At 51.7% G+C, this 16,010-nt stretch overlaps 2 protein-coding genes across 3 annotated transcripts in view; one reads left to right on the top strand and one right to left on the bottom strand.

The window, feature by feature from the left end:
• The window catches only part of LOC131261375 (latrophilin Cirl), an 83,420-nt gene that overhangs the window by 30,715 nt on the left and 36,695 nt on the right, over positions 1-16,010 (bottom strand). The window lies entirely within an intron of this gene.
• Positions 7,928-10,409, top strand: LOC131272483 (chymotrypsin-2-like). The gene is made up of 3 exons (XM_058274230.1): positions 7,928-8,009; positions 8,129-8,529; positions 10,107-10,409. The coding sequence occupies exons 1-3, from the start codon at positions 7,928-7,930 to the stop codon at positions 10,407-10,409; spliced, it is 786 nt and encodes a 261-aa protein (XP_058130213.1).

Raw genomic sequence — 16,010 nt, 5'->3', positions numbered from 1 at the left:
TTTTGCATGATGAAGTTTAAATCATTAATTACGACGCCGTCGACCTCCCTCTCTCGTTCGAGGGGACACATAGGAAAAAAGCACAAACATTGTCGAAATGTGCCTTTGAACGCTGCGATCCCCCACCCCCCCTCCGGAAGCAACAACCTTGAAGCCGGAAAGTTCCAGCAAACAGCCAAAATTTGCCAGAGATTCTCGACCCCGAAAGCCCCCCTTGCTATACCCCAACAGTACGCAGGGAGCTCAATAATGTATTCCTAACTCATCGTCGCCCCGGTTCTTCATCATACATACATTATCAATCTGCTCCGAGACATTCCGGTCGTCGAGGGTTGGGACAATATGCCTCGATTTGGGACGGCAGTCATATATCTTCGGCTGTACGCCAGTGTGAACCGCTAGGCAAACGAAGGCAGGTTCCGAAGCTCCCGAGATCCCGATGTGGCGTATGTGAGGCAGAACACTCTCGTCCATCCAGCCCCGAACCCCAGGCCCGCGATGTTGATCTTTCCTTCCACTCGCGCGGCGCACACAAACTGTCGTTGGTTCTCGAAGATGATAAGCTACAGTTTTATGATACTTGTACCGTACCATTTACGGAATCCGGAGCGGGCCAAAACGGTGGGGTTGAACCCCGTTACCCGACGTCGCACCGTTGCCTTTGTGCGGTCCGGGTCCCCATTGGCATCTCGCGCTACCAAAAGATGGTTTATGGCGGGCAAGGAGGAGTATCTCAAAAACCCAAGGCTCTACCAGAGCTCTAGAAACCCACCGTCGCATACGTCGTCCCTGGGCCCGGGCAATAATAATCACGGATGGTGATGATAATGATATCGATACCTAAAGGGTACGGAGACATGGGAATATACATCATGGTGTGTCCGGGGAAGCGCACCGGAGGCTGTGTAGACAGGCGCACGCCCTGGTCTGGCGTGTGATGACCCTGACGAACGGGAGCGTAAATGTATGTGGGGAGCGAGAACTGCGAGTGCCCCGCAGTCGAGAATGGGTAGGTTAGTAAATAATCATAAGAGATCATTACAGGACGATAAGGAGGAGCGCGGGACGGGAGACCTAAGCAAGCGGGCAGGGCAAGTTACTCTCCCCCATCGAGAGAGGTGGGTTAGTGCCAAGTGGAGTTCGTCGGTGGACTAGTGCTCAGGTGAGGGGAGGGTTGGTAAAAATTTATGGTTCCATTCTTGGGACAGAGAATCTTGATTAACTTTTACCCAAAACGATAGGTCCTTCACGTGCTTCGCGTGCTCCTAGAGGCTTCTAGAGCCGGGTGAGAGTGGGTAATGATGAGGCGAGGGGGAAAACGGTCCCGAAAACGACCCGCAAACAGTTCCCAGGGCCGGACCACCATCGCCATAACGCTCCGCCAGCCAGTTCGCAACATTTTGCCAAGATAGGAGTCGGTGCCCGTATCGTGGTCCGGACGAGGCCGAACCAAGGCTACGATGGGCCCACCATCAACGTTGAAATATTGTTATTCGTATGGGAGTTGGTGTTTGAAGATGTTATTTTGATTACGCAATATTTCCAATCTCATTATTGACATGTAGGGGCGAACGTGCCGGAAGCGTTCCCATGGTGGGCTGCAACGGGCCGGGCATGGAAATGGGCATTCGAGTTTCGACGTCCTAGACCGACGCCATCCTGGATGCTGTTGTCCAGCTTGCAAGGATACAAAACCCCCGCATTGGAGTTCCACCGAACAGCCTAATGGTTATTAAAGTTTCCAAATGGATGGTGGTGCTTATCGGACCGACCGTTCCGTATGGAGGAATGGAGTGTTGGAACGCTATGCGACATTCCTGGGTAAAAGGGATACCGTAGCGTACGAAAGGCGCAAATCCTTGGGGACAAATCAAGGAACCGAGGTTTGCTCTAAATGAAACTCTACTCTTGAATACTTGGGAAGCGAGCGGCGTGGCATTTCTCAGGACACTGGAGGACTGCCTTGCACCGGAGTCCTACTGGGAATGCCATCCATAACTGAATCATACAATATTGAGTTCAAGTGTCTCAATACAATTTCTGAGCCTTCCCTGCTGCCAGCTAGACAACGCCGGAGCTCCAGAACGTTCCTCTGAAGTACTGTTTGCGTACTGAACCCCGACACCGGGTAAAAAGGCGTCGTCTTCGATGGCCACCAGGCTCCGAGCCTTCGGTACATTGTTGAGAAGTGAAATGAAATCTGCCGCCTTTCCAGCCACTTTCCTCTCCGGCGCGCCACCCGCCGGCCGACGAATCGACGTGCCGTTTGATGTGCCACCTGTAGGAATGTGCTCTTCACGACCTGCGACGTATAGACTTTGCTCGATCGATTGCGGCAATAAATTAATATAGTTCGATACCGCTATGGCCAACGCAATGACCAATCATGCTGGGTCGATGTCGCTTTCGCTCGTAATTTTCCGAGCGGAGGTCAACAAGCAACGTCGTAGCGGTTCCAGGGCACCGACTCCCGAGATTTCAGCCCCGGTGAACTTTGATTCTGGACGGGAATCGGTGGACAGGAGTGTGAGGTTGCGCTATTACGGTTTTACGACCACATCACACTTTTACGCAGCACCGGCACGCGCTCATACTGGACCTTATGGCTCTGGTGACCGATCGTTCAGATACTAGGCACAAATACACACACACACACCTCCCGGGAGGCAATCGCTGACGGCTGACGTTGGCTAACGTTTACGAGAAGAAATTAAATGCTAAACTTCTGCCTAAAGATCTTCGGGGAGGGTTTTGTGGCGTGGATAGAGAGAGCGATAGGTCCTTAAACCAAAAACCGAATGTGACACTTTTATTAAGATTTAACGAAAGCACGCTAACATTCCGACGTCGACGACTCCCTTCCCCACCAAGTCCCACACGCTTCCCCTCGCTATCGACATTTCATCATTCCTCGGGCGCCAAAAACTTCGGGCTCCGAGGCGTTAATGCTGCCACAGCTCGGATGACCTTAAGACACACAGGCCCACAACAGCGAACGCCGCCAGCCCTACCGGGTGGCACGAAGAACCGTTCCTCGTGGCTAGAAACGCAAACGAGGTCCAGTCCGCCACGAAGGCGGGGAAGGCGGGCCCGGAAGGACGCGGTGAAACATTTTAGCTATTAAAATTGAACCCATAAACTGTGTCGACCAACGACCGCCGAGTGAAGCCAACCAACAGTTCCACAAACTGGTCTTCCCTCCCCCACCCTCCGAAAAGCGAGGCTTTATACCCTCCCCTGCCCCGTTCTCACCCCCACCCGGACGATGCTAAATCATGAAAAATGATGTTTCGGTTCAATTTTCGGTCGGGGACAAATTTTTACGCAAGCCCTCCCCTCCTGATGATGCCTCGCCACGGATCGGAATGGACTATCAACCGGCCCGGGTGGATGCGGGGGGGGAGCATTTAAAATCACCGAAGCGTTTTTATTTATACAACTTTTCTTTCTCTTCCCCTCTCGACCTCGGGACGGGCTTTGATAGGACTTTAAAGTCGTGATAAACGGAGCCGCGTTCGATGGAAACCGAAGGCTGCGCCCAGGGCGAAGCGTGGAAAGATATTTTCTAATTGATGAATCTCTTTCAGCGTTCCGCCGCGGATGAGTGCGCGCTTGAAATGATTCATCCTTAATCGTATTCAAATTACGCTGGAATAGATTAGCGCGAGTGAGAGAGTGAGAGAGAGAGAGAGAGTGAGAAAGGGAGTGACGAAGTGGACGGACCGTTGGTAGGATTATTAAAATAATAAAACAGTCACAAAATGAAGCCTGTTTCGTGGGGATGTTTTGGCCCCGGCGAACGCTCCGCCAGGGTGAACTATAAAATGGTAATGTTATTAAAATGATCCCTGGCTGCCGAAGTACAGCGGCTCGGTTGGTTGATGGTGCACTTGACCCTGCGTCTTCAGCACCAAATGCCACACGTTCCTCCTTTCCTCCAAAATCACTACTTCACTCAAGGCCGGAGGGGGACCACTTGAAATTAGTAATTAAAGCCACTCGAATCATTATTAAGTGAGCTAATTATTATTTGCCCACCAAGTGAAATAATCTGACCTACTTTTGCACTTTTGCGATGCATCCATCATCCCCCGCGGACCTGGAAGTGCGGCAGGCGGATTGGAGTGAGCTAATTATAAGTCTCCGGAGCAGCGACCGCGTCGCGTAGTATCGATCCGGATAATTGAAACAAACGCAAGGCAGACACAGGTACGACATTTCCTTGGTGGCACGCACGATTTTTATAGACTCAATATAAATCGAGCCTTTGTCTTTATGGTATTTGAAACATATATCTTTCAACAACCGCGTTTTTCCGGTTACACACGTACCAACCGGAAAAATGGGGTTGTTGAAGGATATGTTTCAAATACCATTAAGGCAAGGTTAAATTTTACATCCATGTTACGCCAACAAAACAGTGTTACAAAGTGAAAATTTACATTTTACTTGTAAGGAAAGGGCATAAGCCCACAAAGTCAGCTCGCTTGTACTTGGCTGTACATCAATTAAAAAACAATTAAACGATTTTCCCTGCTGCTGCGGGACGGCACTCAAACAAAGAAAATGAATAAATTTTCGCCGCAACCCGCATGTTGTTGTTGCGTTTTGCCGGCGAAAGCAGTTTATCGTTTGGTCGTAACGCAAAATTTGCCCTTTTTTAAACTCCTAATTGATTTCCAATCATAAAAAGTCCCCCGCCTTCCACATCCTCCAACGCCTTCGGTAAAAGTTTTCCCGACCGGGATCCAACTCCGCACACACCGCCCGCCCGTCGCGGTCCGACCCGAAAACAATCAACTATAATTTTAGATCGCTTTTATTTTTATGTTCACGCCATCACACGGCCTCCAACACCGAGCCCCCCGTCCCCCGTCCCCGTCGTTCGTCGCACGAATTTGCAACATTTCACCAAGGGCCGAAGGGAAGCTGGATGGTTGGCGGGGTTGGGAGAAAGGCGTCCCACTTCTTCCCTTTCTCCGAACCGATCGGTTTGCTTCCCTCCAATGCGGTGCGCACGCAAGGCCCTCGATGCGAAAAGCCGCCAAAGCCAGCGAAGGGACTAACGGTGGAGCCACCGGTTTGCGCCGCCGAAGCGAATGAACGTGTTATGTAACAAAGCCGGACCGTCCGTCCGTCCGCCCGGTACACCCTCCTCCTCATGCCGGGCAGAAACCAGGTGAAGAAGTAGTAAAATTTTGATTACCACCGACAACCACCTCCCCCCCGGACCACCAGCATCTTCGCCGGCGCTGTCGCTTTTCCGAGCGCACAATAAACTTTCCCACCGCACGCCGCAAAACTGGAGGAACCGCCCACCGCCGAAAATCGTTGACGAGAAGGCGATGAGGTGGAAGTTTCTAATCGAAAAAGCCAATCAATAAATTCGATCACTTATCAGCTTAGGCAGGGGTGGGGTGTCCCCTCCACGCTGGCCACCCTCCCCACCCGGAAAGCGGAATCAACCGATACTCTGCAACACCGACCCGGACTTTGGCTGGGATGTCACCGACGCGCGAACGCTTTTCTTGGTTGGGGGGAGCTTGGTTTTGCAAAAATAAAATACAGATCCGGAAATGGAATGGGGGCGACAAAAAAACACACGCCGCAGGCAAATGAAACGTACCGAAAATAAAAACAAGAAACAAAACAGGAACCTTCCGAATTGCCGGCGGGGCACCGGATAGCGTGCGGCCAGCCATGGTCCGATGAAGGAAGTTCCATTTTTCACCATATTTTATCTCACCAAAATATGCCCCGATTCGATAGAACCTGGTCCGATGGAGGGAAGCAAGCGGTGGGGAAGATGGCGCGGTTTTTCTACCGGACACGGACGAAAAATGGCAAAATGCGATTGGCCCGTCGGCTGAAGCGTTTCTTCCTATTTTATTATTTAATATTTTACAGTGGCCTAAAAATGAAACGCGACAGGAAAGCATAGACTAGTCCTCCGTTAGGCAGGTTATTTATGTGCCTTGCTGTTTTCACCATCGTCTGCTCCCGATTGGACAAACGTTGGGAACTATTTGGGAAGCGGAGGTTTTCACTCCTGGAGACGTACAACAGCCGGGGCGGAACCCAGGGCCCTATGTTGTGGCGCAAAACAAGCTTAGCTTCGTTCGTAAAAGCATCACCCGTGCTCTTCTCACGAAGCCCGCCGCTTTTACGACGTCGAAGTGATACTTCGAAAGAAAAGGAGCCGCACAGCCCCATCTCGTCAGGTTCGACGTCCCGGTATCGGTTTCACACCTTCTCCAGCGAACCGCACGGATCGAGATGATTCAGGAGTCCGCCGGTGTGCTGCTACCGGCTTAATAGGAACGTTCCATCATCGCAAGCTTTTCGAGGCTCGGAATCGATCGGGGCAGGAAGGCCCGAATATTCGCCTAGCCATAATAAAGATGTAAACAGCCAACCCTGAAGCGGGCGAACCGTCCCATTACCCCCCTAACTGTCCCGGGGTTACCCACTGAAGAAGCTAATCGATCGACAACCTTCCACATTCGGGGTTCTTTCTCGTAGTGAAGCAAGCGGGAGCGCGGGATGCCAGAGTTCGCCGGGCACAGCTGGGTCCAAAATAGTTGCCAACCCCCGTGCGGTAGGCTTCGGCTATCTCTCGCCGGTCACTATAAAACTCAGGCCGACAGTCCTCTTCCTTCTGGGAAACGGCAGATACTATCAGCACAGCGGTACGTAAGAAAACACCGAGAGCGAAAGAGAGGCACGGCTAGGCAAACGTCGCGTCTGGTTTTCGGGGGTGAAGTGAATAATATGTAACCCATTCCCACCTGTTCCCAAGAAAAGCGCTGTTGGCTCGATTCCATCTCGCTAGAGCAAGGCAGAGCGAGAACAGGAGTGGCGAGTGCGAGCAAGAGGAAAGGCCTTATTCCTCCGTCTTTTCTTCGTGTCTTCATGCCTTCTTGGGAAGCTCCAGCGTCAAGTCCCTCTGCCTGGGATCCGGCAAGACCGGCCACATCCCCGAACATACGTCGACTTGGAAGTCAACGAAACCGAAGAAGCCGCTGCGATCCGGGCCTGAGCCTGCAGGCAAGAAGTAGTAGCAGCACACGATTTACGACATCGGGATTAGAGAGTTCGGTAAATATTTCAACACTCCGCTGCCCTTGCCCCCACCTACCGTCCTTCCGCCCCGGCAGAGGGGGTTGACAGGGTCGGTCGGTTGGTCGATTGGCCCGGGTCGCTTGTATGTTTATGTGTTTCCGCCACTCGGAAGCGAGGCCTGAGTGGCTCATGCCGCAAACGGCCAACTCACTTCCCCCGCGCGTAGCTACTTTCGTTCCGTCAGGTGGACTAGCTTCTTAAGTGAATCACAAATGGACATTGCCATTTCGAACACCTGGGCGCACCGGAATGTTATCGAACGTTCGGTTCGGGTTTCATCTCCGATACGTTGGTGTTGGTTGTCGTGCTGCTTCCGCCTCTCCTTGAGTCACACTCCTATAGGCGATAATGGGTGCCAGGTTTCGGAAGGCAGAATACAACCCGGTAACAATATCTTCAGGCCTAGCGCAAGGTGCGGACAGCTGGAGCAGGACCTGTATCAATCAACCTCCGGAGTCGTGTACCGGTGGTCCAGTTATTAGGCCAGTTATCGTATCAGCGGTATTGGTATTACAACATCGACGCCACTTTGATGAGGGTTCAATCAGTCGCACGCACCAGGTGTCCACTACCGGAAGAGATAACCCCACAGCAACCTGGGTGGTTATAAATTGGTCAAATTTTGCTGACCGATAAGCGCGGCGGCAAACGGAACGCGGGGCTGGGGGGGTGAGAGAAGCTATAAATACGGTAATACTTCCGTGTAGCGGCTAGGAAAACTTCATTCAATCACTTAACGGCGGAACAACCGCAAACGGTGGACCTCAAGTACTTGCGCTCGGGAAGAAACAGAACCTCAAAAACTATGTCGAGAAGTCTCGTTGCACAAACCGCCGCCATTTTGGCGCTCATTGCAGTCTCGACTGCTTTGCCACAGCTTGAAAAGCGTAAGTAATTACGGTCCTGAACTCAGAAGTTCCTAATCTGAGCTCCAAGAAACCGCACCAAGTCTTCAGAAATATGCAAACGACCTAAATGCTTCCCTTCCGAAATGTTCCCAAAACAGCTCGAAATCCACGAATCGCCGGTGGCGCAGAGGCACAGGACGGTCAGTTTCCGTTCCAGGTGGCGCTGATCAACGAAGGTCTCGTGTACTGCGGTGGTTCCGTGGTGAACCGTCGCTGGATTCTGACCGCCGCGGCCTGCCTCATCGGCAAGCAGCTCTCGGACGTGCAGCTGTTCCTCGGCAGCGTGGACCGCCTGGTCGGGGGCCGCAACGTCACGGCGGAAAGGTTCATCCTGCATCCGGACTTCGACCAGCAGACGTACGCCAACGATATCGCGCTGATCCGCATTCGGGAGGTGCTCGCGTTCAACAACGCCGACCAGCTGCAGTCGATCGAGCTGGCGACGGAATTCTTCGAAACCGCCACTGATGCCACCGTGTCCGGATGGGGTCGTTTTTCGGTGAGTGATGATGGGGGCTAGAACATCGTAACGTGAAACCAATCCTACCGGAAGGATCCACGGAACACACTTTGGAACATTGTGGTGGGGGCGGGGAAGGCTCATTGTCCAGGAAGTAGCAGGGATATAGTCGTTCCCGCATGACGTTGTGACTAATTATGTTGCAATAATCCTATCGAAGGTGCATCCATCCGGCTGGGCCCGGGGAACCATCGTGACTAATTAAACTAACATCCCATGGAGGACAGGCCGTGACAAGTGAAGCAGTAAGCTCATTGTTGTGTAAAGTAGTTGTGCCTGCCGCGCCCGCTCGTCGTCCCGTGGAATGGTGGAATTTAGTGTATTAGGATTAAATTAGTCGCTTGCGGTGAAGAATTCTTGTCCACTTCCAAATCCCACCCTGAAGTCCAAGGCAACAGAAGGTAACAACCAGCACCGGGGCTGAGTGGCAGTGCGCTGGTGAGGCGGGATTATCTTTGCGTTGTTTGGACAACGCTGCACGGTTTATGGAGTGTACTGGTTTCTCGGAAATGGACACTATTAGCCAAGAATGGAACGCTTTTTGCCCGGACCGGATATCAGTCAGTTCCCTCGGTTCCGGGATAATCTAGCCTGCACCACAAAGAGACTAAGAAGCTTCAGTTCCTCGTTCGCTCGCTCGCTCCTTTCCGCTTCCCAAAGGGAACGCACCCACCAGCCGTGGTAAGACGTTTTCTCTACCGCGTCCCCTATTCCCCTACAGTCCATGTTCCCGTTTCCTCCCACCGCTCCCAAACTGCGCTGCGGCTGTAAGTTGCAAACGATAGCATCCGTATTTTCTTTTATTTCCCACACTCTCTCTTTCGGCGGAGCTTCCGGCTACACTCCCCGGCGATGGTGGGCGATTGCCACCGCTGGGCTTCCTTTTGTGGCTGGTAGGACTACAGCCGGGTACTCCATGCCGTTCTGCTTCAGCGGAGCGAGAGCAGTGCGTTTGGCAAAAAGGTGTGCAAACATTCTCCATTCCACCTCAACCTCAAAGCTCGGTGGCTCTGGCTTACGAGCAAACCGAAAGGACAAACCCATAATCCCACCCTCTTCCATGATGGTGGAGATGGAGGTGATGGTGGTGGCCGTGTGTTACAGCAATGGAGCTGCCTCTGATGCACACACACATACACATCTACACAGGCACACATAGAGCCAGTCAGTGAGCACACTTAAGTCGATTCAATTTACCATTTTAATCTCCGCTGAACTAAAAGCCAGTCGTCGTCGTGGTCGTCGTCTCCTTCGTTGTTAGTGCTCCACGAGTTGAGGCTTCCGGTCTGTCTGCCGGGTTTGTTGCGCCCCTTCCGCTCGTGGTTGATGGGATTGAGAGTTTAATTGATTGGACTCCCGGTTCGGGGGGGTTCGCCGCAAACGAACATTCCATCGGCCCGCCAGATGGCGCAGCTGGTCACCCTTTCACCCATTGCGGTGCGGGTTTGGGGGGGGGGGGGGACTCCGGCGCTGCTTTCGCGCGTACATTCTAATCTCCACTTCAGACTTTGGCACGCAATGACCGCCAGCTCTCTTACCCTCCGCTGTTTTTGCAGATTTCCAACAACCAACTCCCGAACCGACTTCAGTTCATCCGCACCGACATCATCGACACCGACGATTGCGCGGCCCAGTTCGAGGAACCGTATGCGAGCCGCATCTCGGAGCAGCGCACCATCTGCACCAGCAACCAACCGGACCAGGGCGTCTGCCTCGGTGATGCCGGCGGTCCGCTCGTGCTGGACGGCGTCCTGGTCGGCGTACAGTCCTGGAGCATCCCGTGCGGCCTCGGTCTGCCGGACGTGTACGAGCGCGTCTCGCACCACCGACCGTGGATCCTGGTGCATACGCTCCTGTAGACGAACCCCGAACCAAAATGCGAAAATCACGCCACCGACAGACGCAACAAAAAACAAAACGAGTCAAATAAAATTATAAAACGCTCCGAGTAGCAGTAGGTTAAGTGTCCCCCGGTGTTAAGTAGTGTCGGTGTGTGATAGGCGCGCACACAGCGCGAGATTTTGCGATGCCCCAACAAGAAGGAGGGAACATCCGTACAACCGTCCATCCGTCAATAGAACGAAACTCAGCGCGATTGGGAACAATTCCCTCGCCCGGAGTTCGGAGTTGTCTGCCGGCGAAAGCCGGAGTCTCAAGTGTCATGTTATAAGAGGGTAAAACAACTCCGTCCGGCTCGGAACCCGTTTCGCAATCGCAATCACTTGCACCATTGGCCAATCGACGAGCTGACTGACTCGGTGTCGGAATCAAATGCTGCCTTTCCGGGAACACCGCCATTTTGCAGTGGCGGGAGGGGCTTTGGGACTTGGGCAGACGGAACACTCTTATCAAGTGGAGTCGCTTCAATTTTGCGCCCCCGGTGCCGTACGAAACTACGGCGACACACATTCGAGAACGTTCACGAGGATAATCAACTTAACCGGTACGATTTCACTTACCCCCGGCGCAACCGGAGTCGGACACAAAGCGACGGTGCAACAATGAAGACGCCGAAACCATGGGCGAGAGATGGTGCACATTCCTTATGGCCCCGGGGGCGAAGGGCCGCGCGAAGGATGGGCCGGGATCCACGTTTTGTTGGGCAAATAGACGTGGATACGTGGCGGCATTATTGGGACTACACACCCCGGTTGTATTCAATTATTCAACTTGATTGCTTTCCCAATCAAGCCAGCTCACCCGCAGCCCGATCCGGCGCTCATCTCCATCATCATTGTTGCATGAGAGTGAGGAGGGAGGGGGTGGGGGGGAGATGGTTCTAGCGCCCTGACTCCTCCATTTTCCGTCGCGTAATTTGGTAGCACCGGGTTTGCTACAGCGAACTTTCGATCGAGCGCCTCGCCAAAGGGCTTCGGGCGAGTCAAACCGAATTTCGTCCTTGGTGCCTGAAATTAGCCAACTTCACGAACTACACTGGCGCGCGCGCGATTGTGGCAGTCCGGAACCGGGGTGGGGGCGGGGGGTGGCTGAACGCCCGAGAAGAAACGAAAGCGTCCTAAAATAACATCAGGGAGGACACAAAAAAAAACAACAGGAAACTTCCACCAGAACCAAGAGCAAGATTTATACCAAATCTACTCAATTATCTGTCGTGCTGTGTAAAGGCAGATTCAGGTTGGTCTCAGGTTTATCATAGCTTTTTGCCCGGGGAATACCAATCAACCGACCTTCTGCCTCGGTTGATATGCCAATTTGTCTGATGAGAGCTGCGTCAGGCAGCTTCGGGGAAGCAACGACAGGAGAGTTAAATAAACCCTTCATTTGGTTGGTTGAAAACCATAAGGTACGGGAAGAATTCGCTCGTTCGCGTTTGCTCATCAACCTCTAAACAATAATGGGAAATTGCTTATGAGTTCAGTGGAAATGACAAACACTCACCCGTTTAGTGCACCCGTGAGAGGCTGAATTTTGAGCTGAACTTTGCCTACGACAATCAATCAGCGTCCAATTCTCCATTTCCATTTCAGCAATTTGAAACATTTTGCCAACCGCTTGCACGCAAGCTTTCCGCGGTGCTCGAGGTGGTAACGTGGTGGTCGGTGGTGGGGTACATTTCCACCATATTAAATATTTCCAGTGAAACCCAGCGCACCGGAAAAGCTCTTTGTTTCGGAGGCAACAAACAAAAAACGAACGGGTGTCGCGCGTATGGAGATTGTGGGCAAGCAGATTTTCGCAAGCGGCGAAACGACGCAAGTCAAAATGACGAAATACTTCAAAATGTTCCCCGGAAGGCGGAATGTTTTAATTTAACGTGGTGGGTAAAAGGAAAAACTCCCTCCGGAACGCTCCGTTACTTTCATTCGCCGGAGCTTTTCTCTGTGTTTCTGTGTAGTGTTGTTTTTTTGTTACCAGTCACCACAATCCTTCCCGTACATAACTTATCTTCTCTCACAGGTGAACCTATCTATTTTCCCGTCCTCCCCTCCCCTCCCCCCTCTCAGCATTGGCTCGGGAAAACCGGCCCCCATTCGTCCTTGTGTTCAACCATCGTGAAATATTTGCATAATGTATTGTTATTAAATTCCGCACGCGTGTTTTTCTCCTTCGTTTTGTTCTTCCCGTTGTGTGTGTGAGTGAGTTCTTTTTTTTTGTTTTTACACACTTCCCTACGAAGGAAGGCTCCTCTTGAGCACGTCAGGTATGGGATTGCATCCGTAAAAAGGGTTTTCCGGTTTATTTTTCTTCCCTTTCGTCATTTGTGAAGGTTGTGAACGGTAAAGGATCTGGACCTGGCCGGCGCTTGAGACAAACAGGTGGAGTAGCAAGCACACACACACAGGCCGGCACACGGCCCCACAGATCAACCGAGGATGATGATTTGCTGTCAGCTTTTGCTAGTGAATCGAGAAAATTGCACCATCACCAGTCATCATAATTTTCCATCCATCAAAGGTGTAGCATAAAACGTAAACGCAAGTGACTTCCGTCGAGACGGGACGTTTTGGGACGGAGAAGATTATTACGAGGAGGGGGAGGGGGGGGGGAAACCCCTCCATTCCTCCGGTTCAAAAGTCAAAGGACGAACGAGTCTGGAGAGGGGGATGGTTGCCTGTTTGCCAGAAATATGTGTTCATCAACCTCAACGCTCGGTTGTGGCCCGTGTTGTTGTTTTAACTTATCCGATTCTGAATAAAGCCCAAGTAAAGGAGGGAAACCCAAAAGCAGGAGAACGGAAGGACCGTCTTTTTCGGCTCGATCCAGCAGGAGGAGGATAGCCCAAAAATAAATTGAACGGTGTCGGAACTCGACCCTCCTCCTGCCATCTTGTATGGAGGGGGGAAGAAGCGCCCACACCACAGGACACTCCCGGATGGTTCGGTTGGGGATTTTGGGGAGGCGAAAAATGGGGAGCATCCCTTTCACCCACGTTTCCCTCCGACTTCATCGTCGTCCAATGATCGATGATAATAGCCAACGATGATGATGATGATGATGATGATGACGAGAAAGATGCTACAGCCGTCCGTAATCCTCTGGATCCCGATCCGATCCAGCGCGCGTTCCGTCAGGTAATGTTTCACGACGTTGGGGCGGGCGTCCAGCAACAAATGCCGCCCAATCTTCTTCGGGGCGGTCGCTTATTCGCTTATATATTTTTGCTCCGTTGTTTTTAAAGCCGGCAAATTGATGCAATTTCGCCCGCCTCGGAAAATTGTCTTCCGCCTTCGCGCCCGGGACCGTTATTATCATTATCGTCGGCACATCGCGGACAGTGGCCGCAAAATTGATGGCCCCGTACCGCCATCCAGTTGTCCCCGGAGGGGTTGCCCTTCCTGCCGGATTTGCCTCGTTCTTCGAATGTGTGTTTGTGTGTGTTATTTTGCACGGGCTTCACTTAGGCACATCAAGGAAAAAAAGGAACCGAAATTAACCCACTATAATGTTTTCGATTTTTTTTCCTTTGTTTTTTGCAAGGTGCGTGTGTGTGTGTGAGTTGAAAAAGTATCAACCAATGGCGTATCCTGCACTCACTACCGCGCGCTCGGATAACGATCGCAAACGGTACTTGCTCGGTATTACCGTTTCGGGGCAGACCTACGACCTGCTTCCTATCGGGGAAAAAAAAAGGACAAAGGATGCCAACAGAAACACAATAATGTCCCAGCGTGAAGTAAGAAATGATCTTTTACCTTATTTCTTGCCGCACTTGCTTGAATCATCAACCTTTCCGAGCCAACAAAGGAACGAAAGTAAGACACCTCGAAGGAAACGGACGAGAGCGAAAAAAAAAGAGGGCACACATACACAGCCACAGCATTGCAGGACACTTAGGATGTTGGGATCTTTCGCTCGGTTGGACATTTTAACCACCAGACCCCGGGCCGGAAGTCTTCGCTCGGTGCCGCTACCATCCATTCCTGGAATCGCTTCGAAATCCGGAAAACCTCCCGTCGGGTTGTGTCTTGCCATCTTCCCGGGGTACGATCAAATATCCCGGCGAGGAGGAGGCAAAACCCAAATGCCGGCATGCCAACCAACCGTCGCTAAGCTAAACCACACACACACACACACACAATCGCTCTCCCTCTTGCGGCCGAATATAATTCCATAAAACCAAACCGTTACTAATTGGTATGGTAATGAGGCGGGAGGGATGGACGATTTATTGATTTTCCATGTCGAACCGATAGTATCGCTGGGTGCGCGCGAGATGGAGCGAACATATTTTTCCTTTCGACGACGCCTTCCGCACACCGCCCAGGGCACGTGCTGTTTGCCGTGAGCGCCCGTCTTATGCCCGGACAATTTTCGGCAAAATACATGCTCTCAAATCGTCGGTCCTAAAACGCGAATCAGATTGTGTCAGCGTCAGCGAGAGAGTTAAAAAGTGGACCGCTCGATTGTAAAACCGACCGAACGTCAACGATCCGGACGGGGCAAAAATGAATGCCATCCAATGGCAACTTTAGATGAAACAGTTGAACAGAAGAAAGAACAAACGGAAAGAACATGAAACACAAACGGAAAAAAATCGAAACAACCGTCGAAAGGGTGGAAAAGTTAACGAAATGCTGCCCGTAATATTGCCTAAGCCTAATTCAAATTTACAATCAAACGACCCGACAACTAAATAATAGGTAATAGAATCACTGACGAGGGACGACAGCGGAGAGTACACGAGTAACGAAATGTCTGTTCAGTGTATTAAACGACCCATGGAATGGATGTCGGATTAAATTAGATTCAAGAGCCACAGCCACACGCAACAACAAACCAAAAAAATGAAACAATAAATAAACGAGAACAGGAAAAGATTACCTGCGCAAGTGGAAAACTTCCGCACAAAAGCTACCCAGTTTCCCCCCCTTTTTTTTCGTTCGTTAGGCTAACGGTTAACTAATGCTGAGCTGCTTCCCGCCCGGCCTCGGAAACGGAAAAAAAATGTGAAACATTACAACCGACCAACGGCAACAACAATAAGAAAGACCGGTGGAAAAAAAACCCTTCGTAAAAAAGGGAAAGTTTTATTTTGTTTCAACTGCTCATTATTCTCGTTCTGTGCGAGAAGCGTAAGGCCGACGCAGCTTCCCAACGGCGTTGGCAAATCGCCGAACGCTGCACGCCGGACGACCGACCGCCCGGTGAACTACTATTTTCCCATCCTTTTTGGGGGGTGTGTGGAAACTTTTCACCGAGCTTTTCCGGTTGAGATGTATGCAGCATTGTTTTTTCGTTTCATTTCGAAGAGAAAAAGAACCATCAACCACGATGGATACATTTAAGTGGGAGATAAGAGGTGTCTCCCGGCCCATCCACAACCCATTTGATTATGATGCAACAAAGTGTTCCCCGGGTTCGCTCCCTCCCCCCTCCGTGGCCCTAGTGGGCTCTCTGACGCGAATTGGCCACCAGCGGCGACCCGGCAACAACAACAAAAAAGGGCAGCCGAAAACTTTCCACACCGTTTTGGGGCCACTTATTGTGCGAGCCCGCCC

This window comes from Anopheles coustani, chromosome 3 (genome assembly GCF_943734705.1).
Source record: "Anopheles coustani chromosome 3, idAnoCousDA_361_x.2, whole genome shotgun sequence".
In the NCBI taxonomy this organism is placed as follows: domain Eukaryota; kingdom Metazoa; phylum Arthropoda; class Insecta; order Diptera; family Culicidae; genus Anopheles; species Anopheles coustani.
This window is presented reverse-complemented; position numbering and strand designations above follow the sequence as displayed.